Source organism: Mirounga angustirostris, unplaced genomic scaffold, assembly GCF_029215605.1.
Source record: "Mirounga angustirostris isolate CCGP_5_RB_7025 unplaced genomic scaffold, mMirAng1.0.hap1 SCAF_10, whole genome shotgun sequence".
NCBI lineage: Eukaryota > Metazoa > Chordata > Mammalia > Carnivora > Phocidae > Mirounga > Mirounga angustirostris.
Window position 1 is genome coordinate 24,047,381 of NW_026991718.1, and position 19,161 is coordinate 24,066,541.

Here is a 19,161-nt window from a genome sequence, read left to right on the forward strand (position 1 = left end):
TTATGAAATGAGGCTGTATGACCTTCCTACAATGAACATGTTTTACTTTTATAATTAAAGCTAAGTAAAAACAAAAGAATAACGAAAGGAAAACTAAAAACTGGTTAAAACTTCCTTTTCTCTAGTCCTTAGCCTTTGATGATCAGATTTTTATCTGAACTGCATGAAAATACTGGTGATTTTGAGGTTGATGAGAAGTCAAACTAGGATTTGTTAGGATTTGCTTCAAAACCTCTATCCCACTAAAGATGGCTTTAAACACCTTGCAGATGAACCTCAAATGTTAGTCTTCACTTTTTTTGCCAGAGAACTAGGCCTCATCAAATACTTATGCTTCATCCTGATCTTTCATCCAAAGATCATTAATGTAATTACCTGGGAAACTCAAATAAGATGAGATGCAAAACCTTCTATCTTAGGCGTTGATGAGGGTTAGGGGGAACAGCTACCCTCTTCAACAAATCTCAGACTTTCAGAGGTAGAATCTCTCCATGTAGAATTTTCTCTTCTTGATAATCACTTCCACTACCAAGAGAAAACTCAAGAGAGTTGTAAATTCAGTTGGGCACACTTGAAAAATGCCGTTTTCCATAGACATTCTTCGGGATTTCCTATACGCCGAGATTCAAAGGATTTGGGGTTTGTAAATAAAAGGTGGCCCTCTATAAGGCATGACAAAAGTAAGCAATCTCAAAGAAACTAATGACACGGTAAGGTTTTAACTATCTAGGCACCTGCTTTGCCTAGAAAAGCAGCCTGTTGTTTTCATTTGTCATCACTGGGCCTCAAAAAGCTAGGCCTTAGCCACCACCTGGTGAGGCTGATGACGCGCCATGTCTTACAACTGCCGCAGTTAGAAAGGCTGAGCCTTCTCCTTTAAGAAGCTGACTCACGTGGATGCTGTGTTGTGTGCTCTCAGCTGGGAAGGAGGTGGATCCTAAGTCTCTCCACATTGGCCGCCTCCGGAGAAGGGGCAGAGTTAGCCTCTTTGATTGGCTGTACGAGTACGAGGAGTAGAGTCAGGGGCGGGGCGAGCTGCGGGAGCTCGCCCTGTGTCTGCGGCTTCTGGGAGGGGTGGGCAGCGACGCGGAGGGGAGAGGGAGTGGGGGAGGGTGAACCAGGGAAGGGGCGGGGCCCAGCGGAAGGGGCAGGGTGCTGGGGATGGGGGCGGGGCCTAGAAATGAAGGGGGTTCTGGGCCAACCGGGAGAGCAGACTGTTCGAAGGGCGGAGCTATGCTGAGTGATTGACGCCGAGGCCCAACCAGGGAGAGGCGGGGCCAAGGCCAGGGCCTGACTAAACCTGGAGACTCGGTGGCCGAGGGGCTTCATCCCAGCTGAGGAGCGAAGAGCCGCTGGCGGCCGCGGATCTCACAGCCGCTCGGGGTGAGTGCGGTGGGCGGGGGGCTGGGCTCGGAGCCCGACGGGGGCTGAGGAGCCCTCCGGGCCGACGGCTTCGAAGCACTCCGGGATCGGCCTGGGGCGGGGGGACTCAGGCAGGAAGTGCCTCTTCCTCGTCGGGCTCCCCCCGGGGTCCCAGCGCGGCCGCCCTCGACCCCTCTGGGCGGGCCCCAGTGCCGGGGCTGCGCGCTGGGCTGTTTCCTCTTTGTGAGGCCCAGGCGCGGCGGCCGCCGTCGGCCCGCCCCCGCCGCGCAGCCGGGACAACCGGCGCGACCGCAACAGCCGCGACCCCTCAGCTCGGCGCCCGCGCCCTCCCGCCGGCCAGTTCCCCGGCGCCGCCTAGGAGGCCCTTCCGCGGGCAGTTTGGCCGGCGGTGCCCCCCCACCCCCAGCCTGCCCCGCCCCCACGGGCCGCGTCCCCGCCGCAGTGTCGGGGGCGCGCCGGGATTCCGCGCCACCGCAGATGTCCGGAGGCCTGCTCCTCGGCAGCCTCGCCGCGCCCCCGGCCCCGAGTGAAGTCCGAACTCGGTTCCGAGCCGCGGCGCGGCCCCTCTTGAAAAAGAGCCACCGTCCCGACCCCCTGGCACTCGCTCCGGGCGGGGGGCCGTGTTGGCTTTGTGTCTGCCCCGCCTGGTGAATGTCGGCCACCCTGCCCTGCAGCTCGCAGGCTGGCCCCAGAAGCGAGCGTGCGGCCCCGCTGGCCCGGCGGAGGGCCGGGTGCGACTGCCGGACGGCCGTCGGGCGTCCCCGCGCCACGGCGGCCAGGCCGGGACCCCGCGCCGCCGCCCGCTCAGCTGTTTCCGGCCAGGGTTCGTGGTGCGGGGGGAGGCCGCGCCGCGCTCGGCCCCGCCCCTCCCGATTGGCCCGCGGCGTCACGTGCCCGCAATCAGCTGGGGCCAGCTGGGGCCGCGGGCGGCTGGCGGGGTCTGGGCGGCTGCGGGTCGCGCCCGGCCTCGCCCCGCGGGCGGGAGGGTGGGCGTGCTCTCGCAGCCCCTTTCTTCTGCCCTCCTTCGAGGCAGCTAGGTAGGACAATGGGTATTGAGAACAGCGGGCGTTGGAAAACGGAACGGCTACCAAAAGATCTGTTTAATCGTGGCACCTATTAATCTCCCCCCCCCCCAAGGGAGAGAGTCTGGGAAGGTGTACAGCTCATTTATTTTTAAACTTTTTCTGTTTACAGAGCCCTGTCGGTAATCTGAGGATTTTTATTCCAGGTGTCCTTGACAGATGGAAAACCTGAAGTAACCTCAGGCTAGCTAACCTTGTGTTTTTGGAAAACTAGACTTGCTGGTGAAGTCACACTGGGGGTAATAGGATATTGGCTCACTTTGCGTGGCCGCGTATACAGTGTTGCAGCAGCGTTCCAACACAGACGAACCAAAATACACGAAGTGTTCCCAGGGTAAATATTTCTGCCAGATGTGAAGCATCTTGGTGGATTCCTCTCCTAAGACTTGATTGCATATTTGTACTGTGTTAGATAAGAAGGAAGTTACCAAGAACTTTCTCTAGAAGCCTGTAGCTTAGCAAAAAGTCATAGACAAATGAAATTGAGTAACAACAGGACAAACGTACGTGTTACTAAAGTATGAAATGAGTGTCATGGGAGTTTCAAAATAGGGCAGTGGGTAAGAGTGAAGTGGGAAGCATTCTTAAATGGATTGGTATTGCTTAGACCTAGAAAATGGGAGAGTCTTTGGGTGGCTTTTGGGCAGAAAGGCCTGGAAGGAAAAACAGGCCTGGAGCATTTACAAATAGTGAGAAGGTGGAGCTTGTGGAATTTGGCACACAATGTATTTTTCCATTTATCCCATTACCTTTCTGTGAAGGTAGTGGAACACCAGGTAGAATGTACCTCCTTGGGAAGGACATATCTAACTTTATCATATCCTCACCCATCTCAGTGCCCACTATAGGCCTACTGGTTGACTTTCTTTTTAAGTATCTCTAGCAACCATCTTATCTGTAGGGGAGGGAGATAATAAAATGTGCTCAAGTAAATTATTTAATTCTATACAGGGGAACTATGGAAATTGAATTTTTAGAAAACAACTTTTCCAAAATGGTTAGTAACATACATGTGGTTTCTAAAAATAATACATGGTTGGATCAAGGACCTTTCCCCACTTACTTGCCTTTTGCTCTACTGGAGTGGTAGAAGAGAGAAAAAGGTTTAGAAACAAAAGGGAAGGGAAATAAAGCCAAAATTAAGTCTAAAAAGAAGATATTAAATTAGACACTACCCTCCAACATAGTCCTAAATATGTTCATGAGATGTGAAAGCTAGTTCTAAATATATTCATGAGATGTGAAGATAGTCCTAAATACATTTGTGCCCAAAATACCATTTTAGGTTTTATAGAGCCTAAATGGCTATATAAATCATTATCTGTTTCTCTGGTAATCCTGTCCTAATATCTGGGTAATGTAGGAACTGAACCTTAGCTATGACATGAATTTGTTACTTGACACCTTAATCAGGAAACCAGACCGTTAATTTATACTCTAGTCCACCCAATAAGGCTTTTTTGACTCATAGTATTGCATCACAACAAATGAGAGATCTCGAATTTGTCCTGCCAATGGGGTGTTTTGGGGAGATTACCAACTCAGTTTAGCTGCCTCACTGAGTTACATAACTACTCTTATTTTCTAGTGATGACTAAACAATAAGTATTAATAGAAATATAGTAAACCTGGAAAACATTCAACAACAAAGGCATTATTTGAAGGACAAAAACAAAAGTACAGGTTACTGCCCATTGAAGACCTGATTCCATAACCAGAACATCATTTGACACAGCAAAGGAAACTGGTTGGGTATTTCAAGAGAACAAGAGGAAAACAGAGCTTTCGCTTGTCACTGAAACCTTGGCTTGGTAAATATTTTGTACAAAAATTGATAAATTGGTTTTATGGATTGAACTCAATTTATTTTCTCCCTTTTAAGTTTTAAATAGAATTTAGTCACAAGTCAGTATGAAAATAGTTGATGAGAGAACAATAGCATTAAATGTTAATTATAGTAATCGACCCAAAACTATTAAAAGTCTTTAGGTTTTGTTCCTTCTTTTGTCTTGGAGAGGGGAGAGACTGAAAAACAGATAAACATGCTTCAGTGTGTTTTCATTTTACCAGAACCATCGCAAAACACAATTTCCTCTGGAAGAGCAGATTTCTTGAACCCTTTCTGCACTAGGCCTCTGCACATTCAGTTCCCTGCTGGAGAGAGTCTTTGTATGTTGCATTTGCCAACCACCTCCTGGCATTGGAAAAACCCCACTCACTTGTCCAGCAATAGGTAGAGTCCCAGTATTGTCTGTTCTGTGGTCCATGGAAATACCCTGAGGAAATAATTGCTTTACAGAGGAAAAGTCTGTGAACAGGGTGTTTTTCTCATCAGTGGGTCCTTACAGATGCAAATCAATACCTACTATTCTCCCTGGTATTTTTAGGGCTGGGCAGTGTGATGCTTTCTTTGGCCAAATCTACCTGCCAGGGTTGGATCCCAACTGGATTATTAATTACAAGGAGGGTTGGAACTGTGACAATGAGAATTTGAGATGCTTCAGAAGGTTTCTAACTTTCCTGTTGCTTGTAATTTCTGTCACCTCTTCGCTTAGCTTTGCAGTAATTAACATGAGGTGAAGCCAGTTAATTGTTACTTGTCTCATATTGTGTTTTGCTTTCTTCCTCCTTTTTTTTTTTTTTTTTAAGAGATTTTATTTACTTGAGAGAGAGACAGAGAGCATGAGCATGGAGGAGAGCGGGGAGCAGGGAGCCTGATGGAGGACTTGATCCTAGGACCCTGGGATCATAACCTGAGCCGAAGGCTGACCGACAGAGCCACCCAGGCGTCCGCCTTCTTCCTCTTTAATAGGATGGGGAAGTTGGGGTGGGGAATGTGGATGAAGGAAATCTAATTTTACTGCATTACCTTTGTTTAACATTTATGGTATGCCGGGCACTATTCTCATAATGTATAATCTGCATTGAATTCTCACAACTCAGAGATGGATACTGGTATCTCCATTTTACAGATGAAGAAGCAGAGGATACCTTATCCAAAGTTTACACAGCTTTTAAGGGGCAGAGCTGAGATTTGAACCCAGGCTGTCTGATTTCAGAAATCAAATATCTGGGCCACATTGTTTAAATCCTGGGGATGCGGAGAGAAGGAAGCAGCAGCTAGGTGGTATATTATTATTTATTTTTGCAATCTTTTTAGAGCTGATCTGATTATAGAAAGTTAAAGATTTTAGCTAGGAATATCTGAAGAAAAGGGGAGCAGGATTAAAGTGATCCTGTCTAATACTCCTGTTGATCCTTAAATCTGAGTGCCAACTAAGTTTACTTTTTTACTGAGAAAGACTGCTTTCTAAATGAAAAGCCCTTTTTGCCGTCTGAAAGTGTTTTTAACAGGGGTCAGCATACTTTGTCAGGGGCCAGATAGTGAATATTGTGAATTTTACAAGCCATAGGGTTTCAGCCACAACTATTCAAGACTGCTATGGCAGTGAGAGAGCTTTCCAGTATAAACAAATGGATGTGGCTGTGTCCCAATAAAACTTTATTTAGGGACGCAAATTTGAATTTCATGTAGTTCTCATGTGTCAAAATAATCTTTTAATGTCTTTTTCCTACCATTTAAAAGCATAAAAACCATTCTTAGCTTGTGGGCCATTCAGAAACAGGTGGTGAACTTGAATTTTACCCACAGGCCTTAGTTTGCTGACCCCTGCTTTTAAGGAAAGTATATAGCAATGAGCCAGACAAAGAACAAGATACCGTATTTGTCATTGATTTTGTGTGTGTGTGTGTGTGTGTATGCATATATGTATATTAGCTGTGAACAAGTAGAATTTGAAATGAAAAACAATAACATTTAGCATCCCAAAAAATGAAATACCTGGCTATAAATCTAACAAAATGTTACAAGATCTATATGAGGAAAAATAAATGAAATCAAGAGGGGCGCCTGGGTGGCTCAGTCGGTTGAGCGTCTGCCTTCAGCTCAGGTCATGATCCCGGGGTCCTGGGATCAAGCCCCGCATCGGGCTCCCTGCTTGGTGGGAAGCCTGCTTCTCCCTCTCCCGCTCCCCCTGCTTGTGTTCTCTCTCTCGCTGTGTCTCTCTCTCTGTCAAATAAATAAATAAAATCTTAAAAAAAAAAAAATGAAATCAAGAATGAAATAAATGGAGAAGACTACATGTTCATAGATAGGAAGACTCAGTGTTGTCACACTATTAGTTATTCCCAATTTTGGATTCAGTGCAATACCAATCAAAATCCCAACAAGTTACTTTGTGAATATCAACAAACTGATTCTAAAGTTTCTATAGAGAGGCAAAAGAATAGCCAATACGATATTGAAAGAGAAGAGAAGACTGACACTACCTGACTTTAAGACTTAATATAAAGTTACAGTAATCAAGACAGTATGGTTTTGACCAAAGAGTAGACAAATAGATCAATGGAACAGAACAGAGAGCCCAGAAAGAGATCCACGTAAATATCATGAACTGATACTTGACAGGTGCAAAGGCAATACAGTGGAAATGAAATACAATTTCATTTTCAATTTCCTCATGTAGATAGTATTTTCAATAACAGTGCTAAAATAACTGGACCTCCACATGCAAAAAAAAAAAATCTAGACACAGACCTTACACCTCATTCACAAAAATTAAAATCAGTCACAGACCTACATGTAAAATGCAAAACTATAAAACTAGAAGATAACATAGGAGAAAATCTAGATGGCATTGTGTATAGCAGTGGCTTTCTAAATACAACACCAAAGGCACAGTCCATGAAAGAAATAATTGATAAGCTGGACTTCATTAAAATTAAAAACTTCTGTGCAAAAGACATCAGGAGCGCAAGAAGATAAGCCACAGGCTGGGAGAAGAAATTTGCAAAGATGTCGGATAAAGGTCTTATCCAGTATATACAAAGAACTCTTAAAAACTCAACAAAAAGAAAACTACCTGATTTTAAAAATGGCAAATAGCATATGAAAAGGTGCTCCATATCATATGCCATTAGGGAAATGCAAATTAAAACGAGATACCCCTGCACACACACCGATTGGAATGGCCAAAATCCTGAACACTGACATCATCAAATGCTGAAGAGGATGTGTAGAGTAACAGGAACTTTCATTCCCTACTGGTGGGAATGTAAAATGGTACAGCCACTTTGGAAGACTTGGCATATGATCCAGCAGTTGTACTCCTTGGTATTTACCCAAAGGAACCAAAAACTTACATGGATACAAAAACCTGCCTTTCATGGATTTCTTAGAAAAATCTTGGCACGTGTTTTTTTGCTGTGAACCTAAAACTGCTTTAAAAAAAAAAACCCTTAAATCTCAACTAAAAATAGACATTTTTAGAGAGTTGTTTTATTGACTTGGACTCAAAGTAGGAAATTAAGTAGTCCATATTGTCTAATTTTTGAAATAGTTGACTTCGGACACAGGTTGGAACTGCATGAGTCTGCTTATGTGTGGATTTTTTCGATAAATACGGTACTGTAGATGTATTTTTTCATAGTTTTTGTAATGTTTTCTGTTCTAGCTTACTTTATTGTAAGAATACAGTATATAATGCTTTCAACATACAAAAGGTGTTATTTGACGCTTATGTTTATGTTGTCAGTAAGGCTTTGGGTCAACAATAGCCTATTAAGTTTTTGGGGAGTCAGTGGTTATATGCAGATTTTCCACTGTGCAGGGGGGGCGCGTGGTTGACATCCTTAACCACCACCCCCCACATTATTCAAGGGTCAACTGTTACACATTCCTGGAGACATTGTATTTTGTGAATTTTTCAAAGCAAAAAAGCTTTTTTTCTCTTACAGATTCTGTAAATCCTGTGAATTTTTAAAAAATTCTATAAAAAGGTAGAGGTTCAAAAATGTGATTGCTTCACCAGGGTCTCCTATTAAAATAGAAATGGAAAATTCTAGCTAGCTAAATATACTGTTGAAGGGGGAAGGAAATTGAAACAATTACTAAAATGTGATCTTTAAATCATCTATGAATTTCACTTATATTTTCAACCTGGCCCTTCAGTTTCCATTAATTTCAGATAAACTGATAGTAGGCTCCTAGTAAACAACCATGTTTGGTACTTATTTCAAGCTTTTAACAATTTTAATAACCTGGAAGTAAGAAAAGCTAGTACCAAAGAGGACTTATTTATAAAATTATCTGGGAAATGGTACTTATTAAAATTAAGATTTTTACTGTTTTTTGCTTGAGATTGTAAAAAGGAAGAAAGCATCTTAAAACTTTAGCTATGATGAGTTTGGCCCTAGTTTTCGTTATAAACTTGAACTTCAGCACTGACAGATACCAAAGCATGTATTTTATTACTTAGAGACACAGTAAGGTGCCCCTAGAGTCAACACAGAGAACATTAGTCATGTGTAAAAGCTCAATTTTAAGGTGTTTTTAAAATATGTGGCTGAAGAGATTTGGAACTCTTCTAAGTCTAAGCAAGAGACTTAGCATATCTGGGAAATATTTTGAATGTAAAAACAAAAACAGAAAGTAGATCACTGGTTACCTGTGACTGCAGAGGGCTTTGTGGGCATTTTGGGGAGGTGATAGAAATATTCTAATGCTGGGTTGTGGTGATAGAAAGTAGTGGCACAACCTTATAAATCTACTAAAAATCAATTGTATACTTAAACAGTGGCTAAATTATATGGTGTAAATTATTCCTTTAAAAATCTGGGGACTTTTTTGCTAAAAGAATTAGCTATATTCTATTTTGTCAGAAGAAAAGTTTCCAAGGTTGTAGAGGAGTGGTCTGTATGAGCTCTTAGAAAAAGATGTGGGGCACCTGGTTGGCTCAGTCGATTTGGGCTCAGGTGTGATCTCAGGGTGGTGAGATCAAGCCCCAAGTCGTCTCCATGCTAGGTGTGGAGCTTGCTTGGGATTCTCTCTCTCTTCCTCTGCCCCTCTCCTCTCTCTCTCTCCTTCTCCCTCTCTTGAAAAAAAAGAGAGAGAGAGAGATGGCTAAAGCACATGCCTTTGACCTTATTTTTGTAGTGCTATCAAATTTAGCACAAATATAGGGGTACCTGTGAATGTGCATTGCATTTAATAATATACACTCCCTGGCCACAAGAGGTTTATCTAGAAGGGATGAGAATTTGAATTAAGACATTGAGGGGGAAGGAAGAAAGACCTCCAAAAGTGATTTAGGACGTTTTGTGAGAGGTTGCCAGGGTTTACTAGTTTAGGAGAGTATGTCTTTCGAACTGGCCACCATCTAAGAAAGGAAATACAGGAGGGATCAGCATGGAGGCAGGAAGGGTACATGATAAATCTGAGGAGAAAGGCCATGAATCTGGCAGCCCTCTGGTCACTAGAGAATGAGGAGAGGGAAAAGAACAACTGGAGCAAGGTTTCATTCAGGCTCCAGCTTGGCCAGTGTCAGGAAGTCACATAGACTTTATTTCTTCCTCTGCAAAAATAGGGTGACGATTAAAAAACTGTCAGGATTAAATGTGGAATGTGACCTAGTGTCCCATACAGTGTAAACACTAAATAATTACTAGGTCTAAGGCAGAGTTCAGTATATCCTCCAGGTCCAAAGGAGTCTGATTCAGGCACTACATCTTAGCTTTTTAATGACCTTTCTCCTTAAATATAAAGTGGCATTCTGATTGATAACAGCCTCTTGAGAATTTGGATAGTGTGAGTCAGTAGGTCGAGTCTCTAGCCCTGCAAACCTAAGGCTTAACACCTAGAACCTAATGACCCTGCAGAGGTTTTTCTACTTCCTAAAGATCAGACCTTTGATAGAAAGGGACGTTTTGCTTGCTTTTGCTAGATTCCATGGCATTCTAGCCTATCTTTTTTGGCAAATAACTAATTTTACAGTTTTATATCCATATATAGTACTCTATAAATGGAAATCACAACTAGGAATAGTGATTCTGCACAGATATTTTTGGTCTTGGTAATGAATCATATAATTGAATCCAGTAAAAATACTTGGGTAAAAGTAAAAAATAGACTGAATTTGAAGCAAGGAAGAAAAAACATGTTAAATCTCTTTACCCCATTTAGGAATGAAGAGATTGCCTGTATCCAGTAGCAAATGGTCACAGCTATATGGTAATTTTGAGTTAAAGACAGAATGATGTAGGCAGAGGGTACAGGGAGAGTTCATTTTGAAGTCTCAGTACATTTTCCACAGCGGCCTTGTGTCTGCCATGGCCAGTTCAAAAACATCTAGTTAATACTGCATTATGGTTGAAAGAAGTTACAATGTGAATATTTAAAAGTTTGAAGGAAAATTCGCTTTAAAGTAATGAGTCCCAGAAGCCCAAGCAGGAGGCTAAATCACTGCACTATACTGGTTTTCAGAGAATTATGGAATCTGAGGACTGTCTTAAGAGGTGAGACTGTAAAACCTTGCTGTTGATTACTTTCTGTAGTTGAGCAGCAGTAAGAAACATGACCCAGATCACCTGCTCACAAGTTGTTGTATGCTTGGTTATGTGAAGAGTCATAAACCCAGATGTCTTACAGGGGAAGTAATTATGTGATGCAAAGTGGTGACTGAGCAGACCCAATGACCTTGGGGGAGTGCAGCTACCAGTCACCTCCAGTCATTGTTGCCACAGGAGAACACGTGCCCTGTGGGCCAGATCTCCCTATTGTTTAAAAAACAAAACAAAACAAAACATAGGCTCTTTAATGAAATCTTTCATGTTTGATGGTGGCCCAGGTGTTTTTTATTAATAAAAAACTTTGTCGGCCAAATTAAACATGTGCACATGTTTGGTAAGGGAAGGGTTATTTGTTTTGTTCACTGTTTTATCCCTATGCCACCAAATGAGTTCAGCCTGCAGGCCTAAAATTTGCAAGCTCTGACCTTTATGTAACAAATACTGTGTTCTTAAGCATCTGAAAAAAGTAGTGCTATCATTTTAAAGGCTGGTGAAACAATAGTAACTCTTCTGTTGTCATTTTGCAGAAATGTAATCAAAAAGCTAAATATTTCTTAAGTCTTGTTTTCACCCAGGGTTTATTCATTGACATGTTTGTTAATGGGCAGTGGTTTTCCTTTCACTAGCCACAAATTTTAATTGTATTTACCATTTGTTTTTCTTATTAAACTTCCATATCAAAATGTTTAATGGAAGTCATCACAACCTTTGTGATGACTTTTTTGGTGACATTAGGACTGCCTAATAACTAAAGGAAGTTCACAGATGTAAGAAGGAATGATGGAATTTTTAACTTGCAATGAAATTTCCCCAAATTTAAAATGACAGTGGATTCGTACTACAAACATAGATTGTAGGGTTTGTTTTCATAGTGGCAGCTGCATCAGCTCTGCATGCCATTTTAAAGATAGGTGATAGAAATATTAAAACACAGGAGCTGAAAACTATACCAGGAATAAATTCTTTATTTAATGAGAGCTGTAGTGTGTTCTTGACTATATCTACATCTTTAAAAAAATAGTGCTTAAGGGGATTAATTGCTGTGAATTCAAGGAGTTGCACATACTAACTCTAACTTTTGAAATACTGAAGTGTGATTATCCTTGTTTTCAGAATCTGGGTTTCAAAGCTTCTTGTTTCAATGTTTCAGCACTTCTGTGATTTATTGAATCAGTATGGTTTCTTAAATATAAGTTATGTAATAATGGCTTATCTTTCCCTTCTTTTCTGTGCTTGTTTTCCTAGCCTTATACCAGGGTAATGCAAGAATTTTGGCTTTAGGGTGGGTGAACTGCATTCCAGTGATGATTTTCTGTACTTGAAAGCTCTGTGACCTTTGATCAGTTAATAACCTTGGATAATTTATGAAATGGGGGTGATAACCTCACAGAGTTGTTGGGATGATTCTGAAACGAGAAGCACCGAGTACAGTGCCCCCACAGACTCCTAGCATACTGCTGTTAGTGCCATCGCCCCTCCGGGATTGTAGGGTGCCTGATGGCCGGAGCTGCCCCTCTCTCAACCGGGACTACCCTCTTCCCATTTCTGATTGCCCCTTTTTCTACTCTTGTGATCCCCCACACGTGCCCCACAAGTCTTTCCTCAGATTACATATGCTCAGAATGTACCCTTAACACTTAGGCTAAAGCCTTTTTTCTCACATCTCTGCCTGTGCTTCTCATTATTCGGTTTCTGATACTCCAGTTTCTTCCTGTGTTTGTCATACCAGCCAAAAGAGAAGTGATATTGTTCCAGTCTTGCCTAAACATGTTTGCTTTCTTGGCTCACTGCTTCTAAACAGTTCTTAGCTTGGTATGCCTGTTTGTTTGTTTAGTGTATGAACCTTGGATCCTTTAGCACAGAGTCAACTACTTCCCATACTAAGAACTACAAAGCAGAGATCATTATATATATATAAATGGTTCTCTATGACCCCCACCAAGTAGATACCAACAATTTTTTTTAATCCTAATGCTTTCTTGTTCTTTTCCATTTGCTCCTAGGTTTTTAGAACTTCAGCTATAAAAATGGGCAGAATTTTCCTCGATCATATCGGTGGTACCCGTCTGTTTTCTTGTGCAAATTGCGATACAATCCTGACCAACCGCTCAGAGCTCATCTCCACTCGGTTCACAGGCGCCACTGGCAGAGCATTTCTTTTTAACAAGGTTGGTGGGAAAACCAGCTTCATTTCCTAAGTGAGTTCAGTGGATATATTTGACAGCAATACCAGAATATCCCTCAGAGCTTGGAGATAGCAGGAAGAGTCCGAATGAGAGCTGTAATCTGTATGCAGGAAAGTGTCCACTAGCTTGTCTTTGGGACCTCAGGAAGGCATTCCTAGAATGTGAAGTTTCACTGTGGAAGTTTGAAGACTGTGTTACAATAAGAAGGGCAATCTCCATTGCTTCATGAAACATTCAGTGTAAGAATTTAGTAGTGACTTCACAGACTATGGAAGAAGGGGCAGAAGTACCCCTATATCCATGTCACTGATTTATCCTAGGGAGAGCTGCGTTAAGCTTTCATAGTTTGACAGTGCAAGTGAATAAAGATCATCTAATCAACTTCCCTTGCTCTAATTTATGCTCACCAGTCATCCTGATTATGTTGTGGCTTATTGCATGCCAACAGGAAGAGTGTTCCCTGATTTACAAATTAATGACCAGTCTGTCTGCTTCTCTGATTTTGGTTTGCTTTAAAATTGGTTGATGTGAGGGGCACCTGGGTGGCTCAGTCGGTTAAGCGTCTGCCTTCGGCTCGGGTCATGATCCCAGGGTCCTGGGATCGAGCCCTACATGGGGCTCCCCGCTCAGCTGGGAGCCTGCTTCTCCCTCTCCCACTCCCCCTGCTTGTGTTTCCTCTCGGACTGTGTCTCTCTCTGTCAAATAAATAAATAAAATCTTTTTAAAAATGAAATGAAATAAGATTGGTTGATGTGATTCTGCCTCCTGGAGTCTGATGTGTATTAGCAGAGTTGAATTTCCAAATCTTTTAGGCTAAGGGGCAGAACTAGTCCAGGGTACTGCTCTTAAAGGTCAGCTAGACTTCCCAGTGGACACCCCTCTGTTCCATTTAGAAATAAGCTTTTCTCTGAAAGAAATGATAGTGTAGATCTCTTGATCTTTCTTTAGGTACAGAGCAGGAGTTGGTATACTATGGCAGGCCAGCTACCTGTTGCAGTAAATGCAGTTTAATAAAGCACAGCATGCTCATTCATGTATGTATTGGCTATGGCTGCTTTTGTGCTACAATAGCAGAGCTAAATAGTTAAAATAAAAATCATACAGCCCTCAAAGCCAGAAATATTTACTATATGGCCATTTACAGAAAAGTAAAGCATAGAGGATTATTGGATGTTGAGAATCACTGGAAATTCTTCACAGATTATTTGAACCCATTTGAAAACTGTATCACAGTGTAGTAGGCCTAGTGTGTCCCAGTTGGTTTGTATATAAAATGTATGTCTAGAAACAAATTTGGCAAACTTTTTTGTAGTTGTGGAATACCTGTTGTGGAATACCTGTTGTATACTAGGTTCTCTTTCATTGGTAGCCTTATTTGAACTCCTCATTGAATGGTGAATGATAACAGTTGGATCCAAACCAACGTTTTAGGGCTCCAGGTGGAGGACTCTTCACTGCAACAGAAATGTGACTACAGGATATATAAGTAGTGCAGCTTGGACTAGTACATGGTACGGTAATGCAAGATTGCATTAGATGGCCAGTGCAGTGCAGTTTCCAGATATTTGCCTTTCCCAGCAACTTCTAAAAATAGCTCTTGGGAAGGGTATTGTAGGTTTGACTAAAGTAACAACTGCTGTTTGCTTTTCTGAAGTTGCTCTTATTGCACCAACCAAAATAATGTGTACTTCTTCGGCAGATAACTCACAGGGCTTGGCAATTTTGTGTTCCCATGTTTCTTAGGTAGTTAACCTGCAGTACAGTGAAGTTCAAGACCGGGTCATGCTCACTGGCCGCCACATGGTTCGAGATGTGAGCTGCAAGAACTGCAATAGCAAACTGGGATGGATCTATGAGTTCGCCACTGAAGACAGCCAGCGCTATAAGGAAGGCCGTGTGATCCTGGAACGCGCTCTAGTACGAGAGAGTGAGGGCTTCGAGGAGCACGTACCATCTGATAACTCTTGAAGACAAAGAGATAACTCCATCTTTTCCCAGGTCTCCTTCACTGAAAACAAAAATCTACTTACATACACTGTCACCTTAGCATCAGGGTCGGATTCATGAACTGCGGAACAAGAGGTTGTGAGAATCTAAGATGGAACCTTTCTTTCTTTCTTTCTTTTTTTTTTTTAATTTTCAATTTTCCATCCAGCAGCAGTGTGTAGAGAGAATATTATGCAGATGCCGTTAATTTTTTTCCCCCTATGTTTACATCTTGAGGCAGAATAATCTATCTGCAGCTACATGATGGGCTATGTGAGGAAAAAAAAATCTGGGCTGTTAGAGTGAAAAAGTGTGTTTTATGTAAATTTTGAAAGGAAAATGTGTCAAGAGCATGGTTTTTAAACTTATTTGGGCTTCATTTAAAAAAATGTTTTTTAAACCCCGTTATTTCACTTGATTTGCTAGCTTTAGGGAAGAGACCCGACTTTGTGACCAGCGCTAAAGGTTCAGTGTTAGTGTGGCTTGTGCTGGCCGCTGTGCCATATTCTTGTTGGAGATGAACCGTAGCACCAGAGCCCATCCTTCCTTGTCAGTCTTGACCCAAAGATGTCACCATTCCTAGTTATTTGTCACCACATAATTGGTGTTGATTGGAAACTTTTCCTGAAATGGGGCAGAACTGCTTGGTTGTCTTTTCCATGTAACTTAAGCATAGTAATATAAATAAAGTAATAGTTGGATGTTTTTGGTCCTGTGTTGCTTTTAAAAACACCTTCTAAAAGAAGAGCGGAGTATTTGATAAGTATTTTCATGGTAGTGTTTCTTTTCCTCTCTCGAGCTAAATTGACTGTGTAGAAGAGATTACTGTGCTTAAATTAAAGCCTACTGTTTAAACCCATAGTACTGCATTTAGAAAAGAGTTGAACAGAATGTCAGTGTGCGTTCATGCAGAAAGCATTTCATCTGCATCTGTTTTAAAAGAAGGGAAAATGAAGGAGCCTATCTAAAAATGCTTTGCAAAGCATTTTCAGCCTATCCTCAATTTAGTGTTGATTTTGATAAGTCTGTAGAACCTAATAGTTTCATCAAAGGACTAGATCTGTCATTAGCATTATTTTCTCAGATCTTCCCTCCGAAGTTCAGCTATTGAAATTAAAACTGTACTTGGTCCCTTCAGGGATCAAATTTGACTCAGGGTGTTATTTTAGCCCCAAACGTACAACATTATGAAGTATTAAAATATAAATGTTTCTTTATCCAAACTATTTCTAGGTATTCTAGTATTTGTTTCTGGTGGAATAAATGACATTAAAATTGGCTAATTATTTAAATGTATGAATGGATGTTTGAGTGCTCAATCTCTAGGTCTTTGTCTATAAAGGATGTTTGCCTCAACTAGCAAAATCTTTCATTGATATTAGAAGTGACGAGTACAGTTAAGATTAAGTTTCTCTTCTTTGCTTCCCGGCTCTTGGTTAGAGGCATAGGTGTCTGATTAAGTAGGTGTATAATACTGCATTTGAGATAAGTGGACACAAATGATCTTTCCTTCACCATGGAGTAAATCTTCAAGCTTTAAGAGACAGCTTTCATTCCCATTCATTTCCATACTGGCCTTTGATTATATGCAGATCCCTGGTAGCATGCCTTACCTGCAGCACTATGTGCATTCGCTGTCACAATAAAGTATATTTTGTCTTGCATTGGTTTTGCAAAACTACTTATTTCCCACTGATCCTTGTCTTAGTTTTTTTTTTTTTTTTTTAAGATTTTATTTATTTATTTGAGAGAATGAGATAGAGAGAGAGAGCATGAGAGGGGGGAGGGTCAGAGGGAGAAGCAGACTCCCCGCTGAGCAGGGAGCCCGATGCGGGACTCGATCCCGGGACTCCGGGATCATGACCTGAGCCGAAGGCAGTTGCTTAACCAACTGAGCCACCCAGGCGCCCTCCTTGTCTTAGTTTTAACTTAGTTTTAATAACATCTTATCTTAGTTTTAATGTGAACACCTATGTAATACCTTTGAGTAGCTATGGCTTTCTTCAGTTAGTGATAAGGTGATATTCTGGCTTAGTTAATTTAACCTAATCTACACCAGGAGATACTGAATTTACCAGTAGTAACTTCTGTGTGATGATTTTTGCCTCAGACACTGACAAACTACAGTTTAGTATATATGAACAAAAAAATGTCCTATCACTAGGTTAACTTAGGGAACTGGCAGGTACCACAAACAACAAGGTCCTCTGTGCCTTTTAAAAACTTAATTTGCAAAACTGGAAAAAAAAAAAAGCAACATGAACGATGAAGTCAGATTGGATTGTTTATTGAAAAATGAACACTGTTCACTGGAGATGGGAAAGCACTTAATGGGAATGATTCTGCTTTGGGATGAAGAGGTTGACCACATACAGGGGAGAGTATACCACAAGATAAGCGGATTACTGGGGGTTGTACAGGTAAAGCTTTAATCTTTGAAGACTTCAAAACCCTCTTCATTTTAGATGACAGTGGCCAACTTTAAGTTGTTTTGGTTTTAAACATGAGTGCTTTTATTTAAAGAGAACCTAAAGTGAGTATTTTGGGGATTAAGCGTTTGTTAGTAATTACTGTAACAATTTAAGTTACCCTTGTAAATGGCTACTTCTGGATTGGAGGAGAAAAATAGCATATCTATTTTCTAAATTTATTTATTCATAAAAGTCTTATGGGATGGCCCTATACCCCAGGCCGAAATCAGTCCGCAGGTAGTTTGGATTCAGCAGTATTGGGAAACTACCAGTTGTAAAAGATTCAGAGACATGTTTATGATGGTTCATTTCCACACCAGTTATAAAAATATCTCACAGTTTAGACATCCACTATTGCATGCCTGTTTTTAACACCAACTTCCCACCAGGAGCCATATAAAACCTTCTAGGGAAGGAAGGTGTGAATTGGGAGTAGAGCGAGATTAAACTGAAAAACTCCTGTTAGGCTAGCACTTTGCACTAATATGAGAATTCTAGAAATAAAGTGGAACTAAAAGGAAAAATTAGGATGCATACCCATCTAAAATTGAGTATGAATTGCATGGCTTCTTTATTTTAGAATAGTGGGGCTTAACAAATTGAAACCTATTATGGCATAAAATATACATTCCAAAGCACCATTAAGGGTTTTGTGATCCTGGACAACACTCAACATATTTAGGCTTTTAATATTTGTAATCTGACCACCTGGGAGACTTGTTGAACAGTGAATTATGCCTCTCCCAATACTGGATTGGTCTCTGAGGTGGAGCCAAGAAATCCAGATTTTTTTACCCAAATGCAAACATAACTTATCTGCAAATACATGACCATCACTATTGAAAGGGTTATTCAAACTCAATACAGTAGTCTCCCCTTATCCATGGTCTCCGTTTCTGAGATTTCAGTCACCTGTGGGTCAGGAAGCAGATGATCCTCCTGACATACGGTCAGAGGTCAGGAGTAGCCTGACCTACATCAAAATGCCTACGTCATCCACCTCACTTCCTCTAGTCACGTTGGTATTTTATCATTTCACATCATTACAGGAAGAGGAAGGGTGAGAACAGTACAATATATTTTGAGAGAAACCATATTCACATAACTTTCGTTACAGTATCTTAAAATTGTTCTATTTTATTGTTAATCTCTTACTGGGCCTAATTTATAAATTATAGGAAAAAGCAATATGTATAGGGTTTGGTACTACCCGCACTTTCAGGCATCAACTGGGGCCTTGGATGTATTCCCTGCAGGTAAGGGTGCTAATGCAGTGTATGGTTTATGGTATGTTACCACCTGGTACAAACAGGTATTTCTCAAAAAGAGGCCAAAAGACTTAGAAGGATGAACAAGAAAAAAAAGGATTAATATGATGTCCACCTGCTTAAAAACAGTGATCCTTAAAAGTGAGTAAATACAACAGTTAGATAAACTTTTTCCCTAAGATATACTTTTTAAAAGGAGGGGAAAAGTCTCCGGGAAAAATCTTTCTAGAAAGATCACTAGCCTTCAAAGGCCTGTCTTTAATAACGAGTGTGATTTATTAACTATGTGACTTTGGGAAGTGTGTGACTTAACCTCTTAACCTTTGTTTTCTCAAGTATGAATTATAAAAAGTCCTATCTTAAATGATTCTTGTTAAAA

At 41.3% G+C, this 19,161-nt stretch overlaps 1 protein-coding gene across 2 annotated transcripts; it reads left to right on the plus strand.

The window, feature by feature from the left end:
• Window positions 1-1,226: 1,226 nt before the first annotated feature.
• Window positions 1,227-16,339, plus strand: YPEL5 (yippee like 5). 2 transcript variants are annotated; one of them, XM_054509675.2, is made up of 4 exons: window positions 1,250-1,383; window positions 2,612-2,799; window positions 12,875-13,039; window positions 14,801-16,339. In XM_054509675.2, the coding sequence occupies exons 3-4, from the start codon at window positions 12,899-12,901 to the stop codon at window positions 15,023-15,025; spliced, it is 366 nt and encodes a 121-aa protein (XP_054365650.1). In that variant the 5' UTR covers window positions 1,250-1,383; window positions 2,612-2,799; window positions 12,875-12,898; the 3' UTR covers window positions 15,026-16,339. The 2 variants fall into 2 exon arrangements, with proteins under 2 accessions (XP_045740299.1, XP_054365650.1); XM_045884343.3 differs by lacking the exon at window positions 2,612-2,799 and having other exon boundaries at window positions 1,227-1,383.
• Window positions 16,340-19,161: the final 2,822 nt, after the last annotated feature.

Bases quoted from the DNA above. Each gene is read 5' to 3' on its own strand.
- YPEL5 (XM_045884343.3), top strand. From the start codon at position 12,899: ATGGGCAGAATTTTCCTCGATCATATCGGTGGTACCCGTCTGTTTTCT. The intron at 13,040-14,800 runs GTTGGTGGGAAA...CATGTTTCTTAG, and splicing joins GAGCATTTCTTTTTAACAAG to GTAGTTAACCTGCAGTACAG.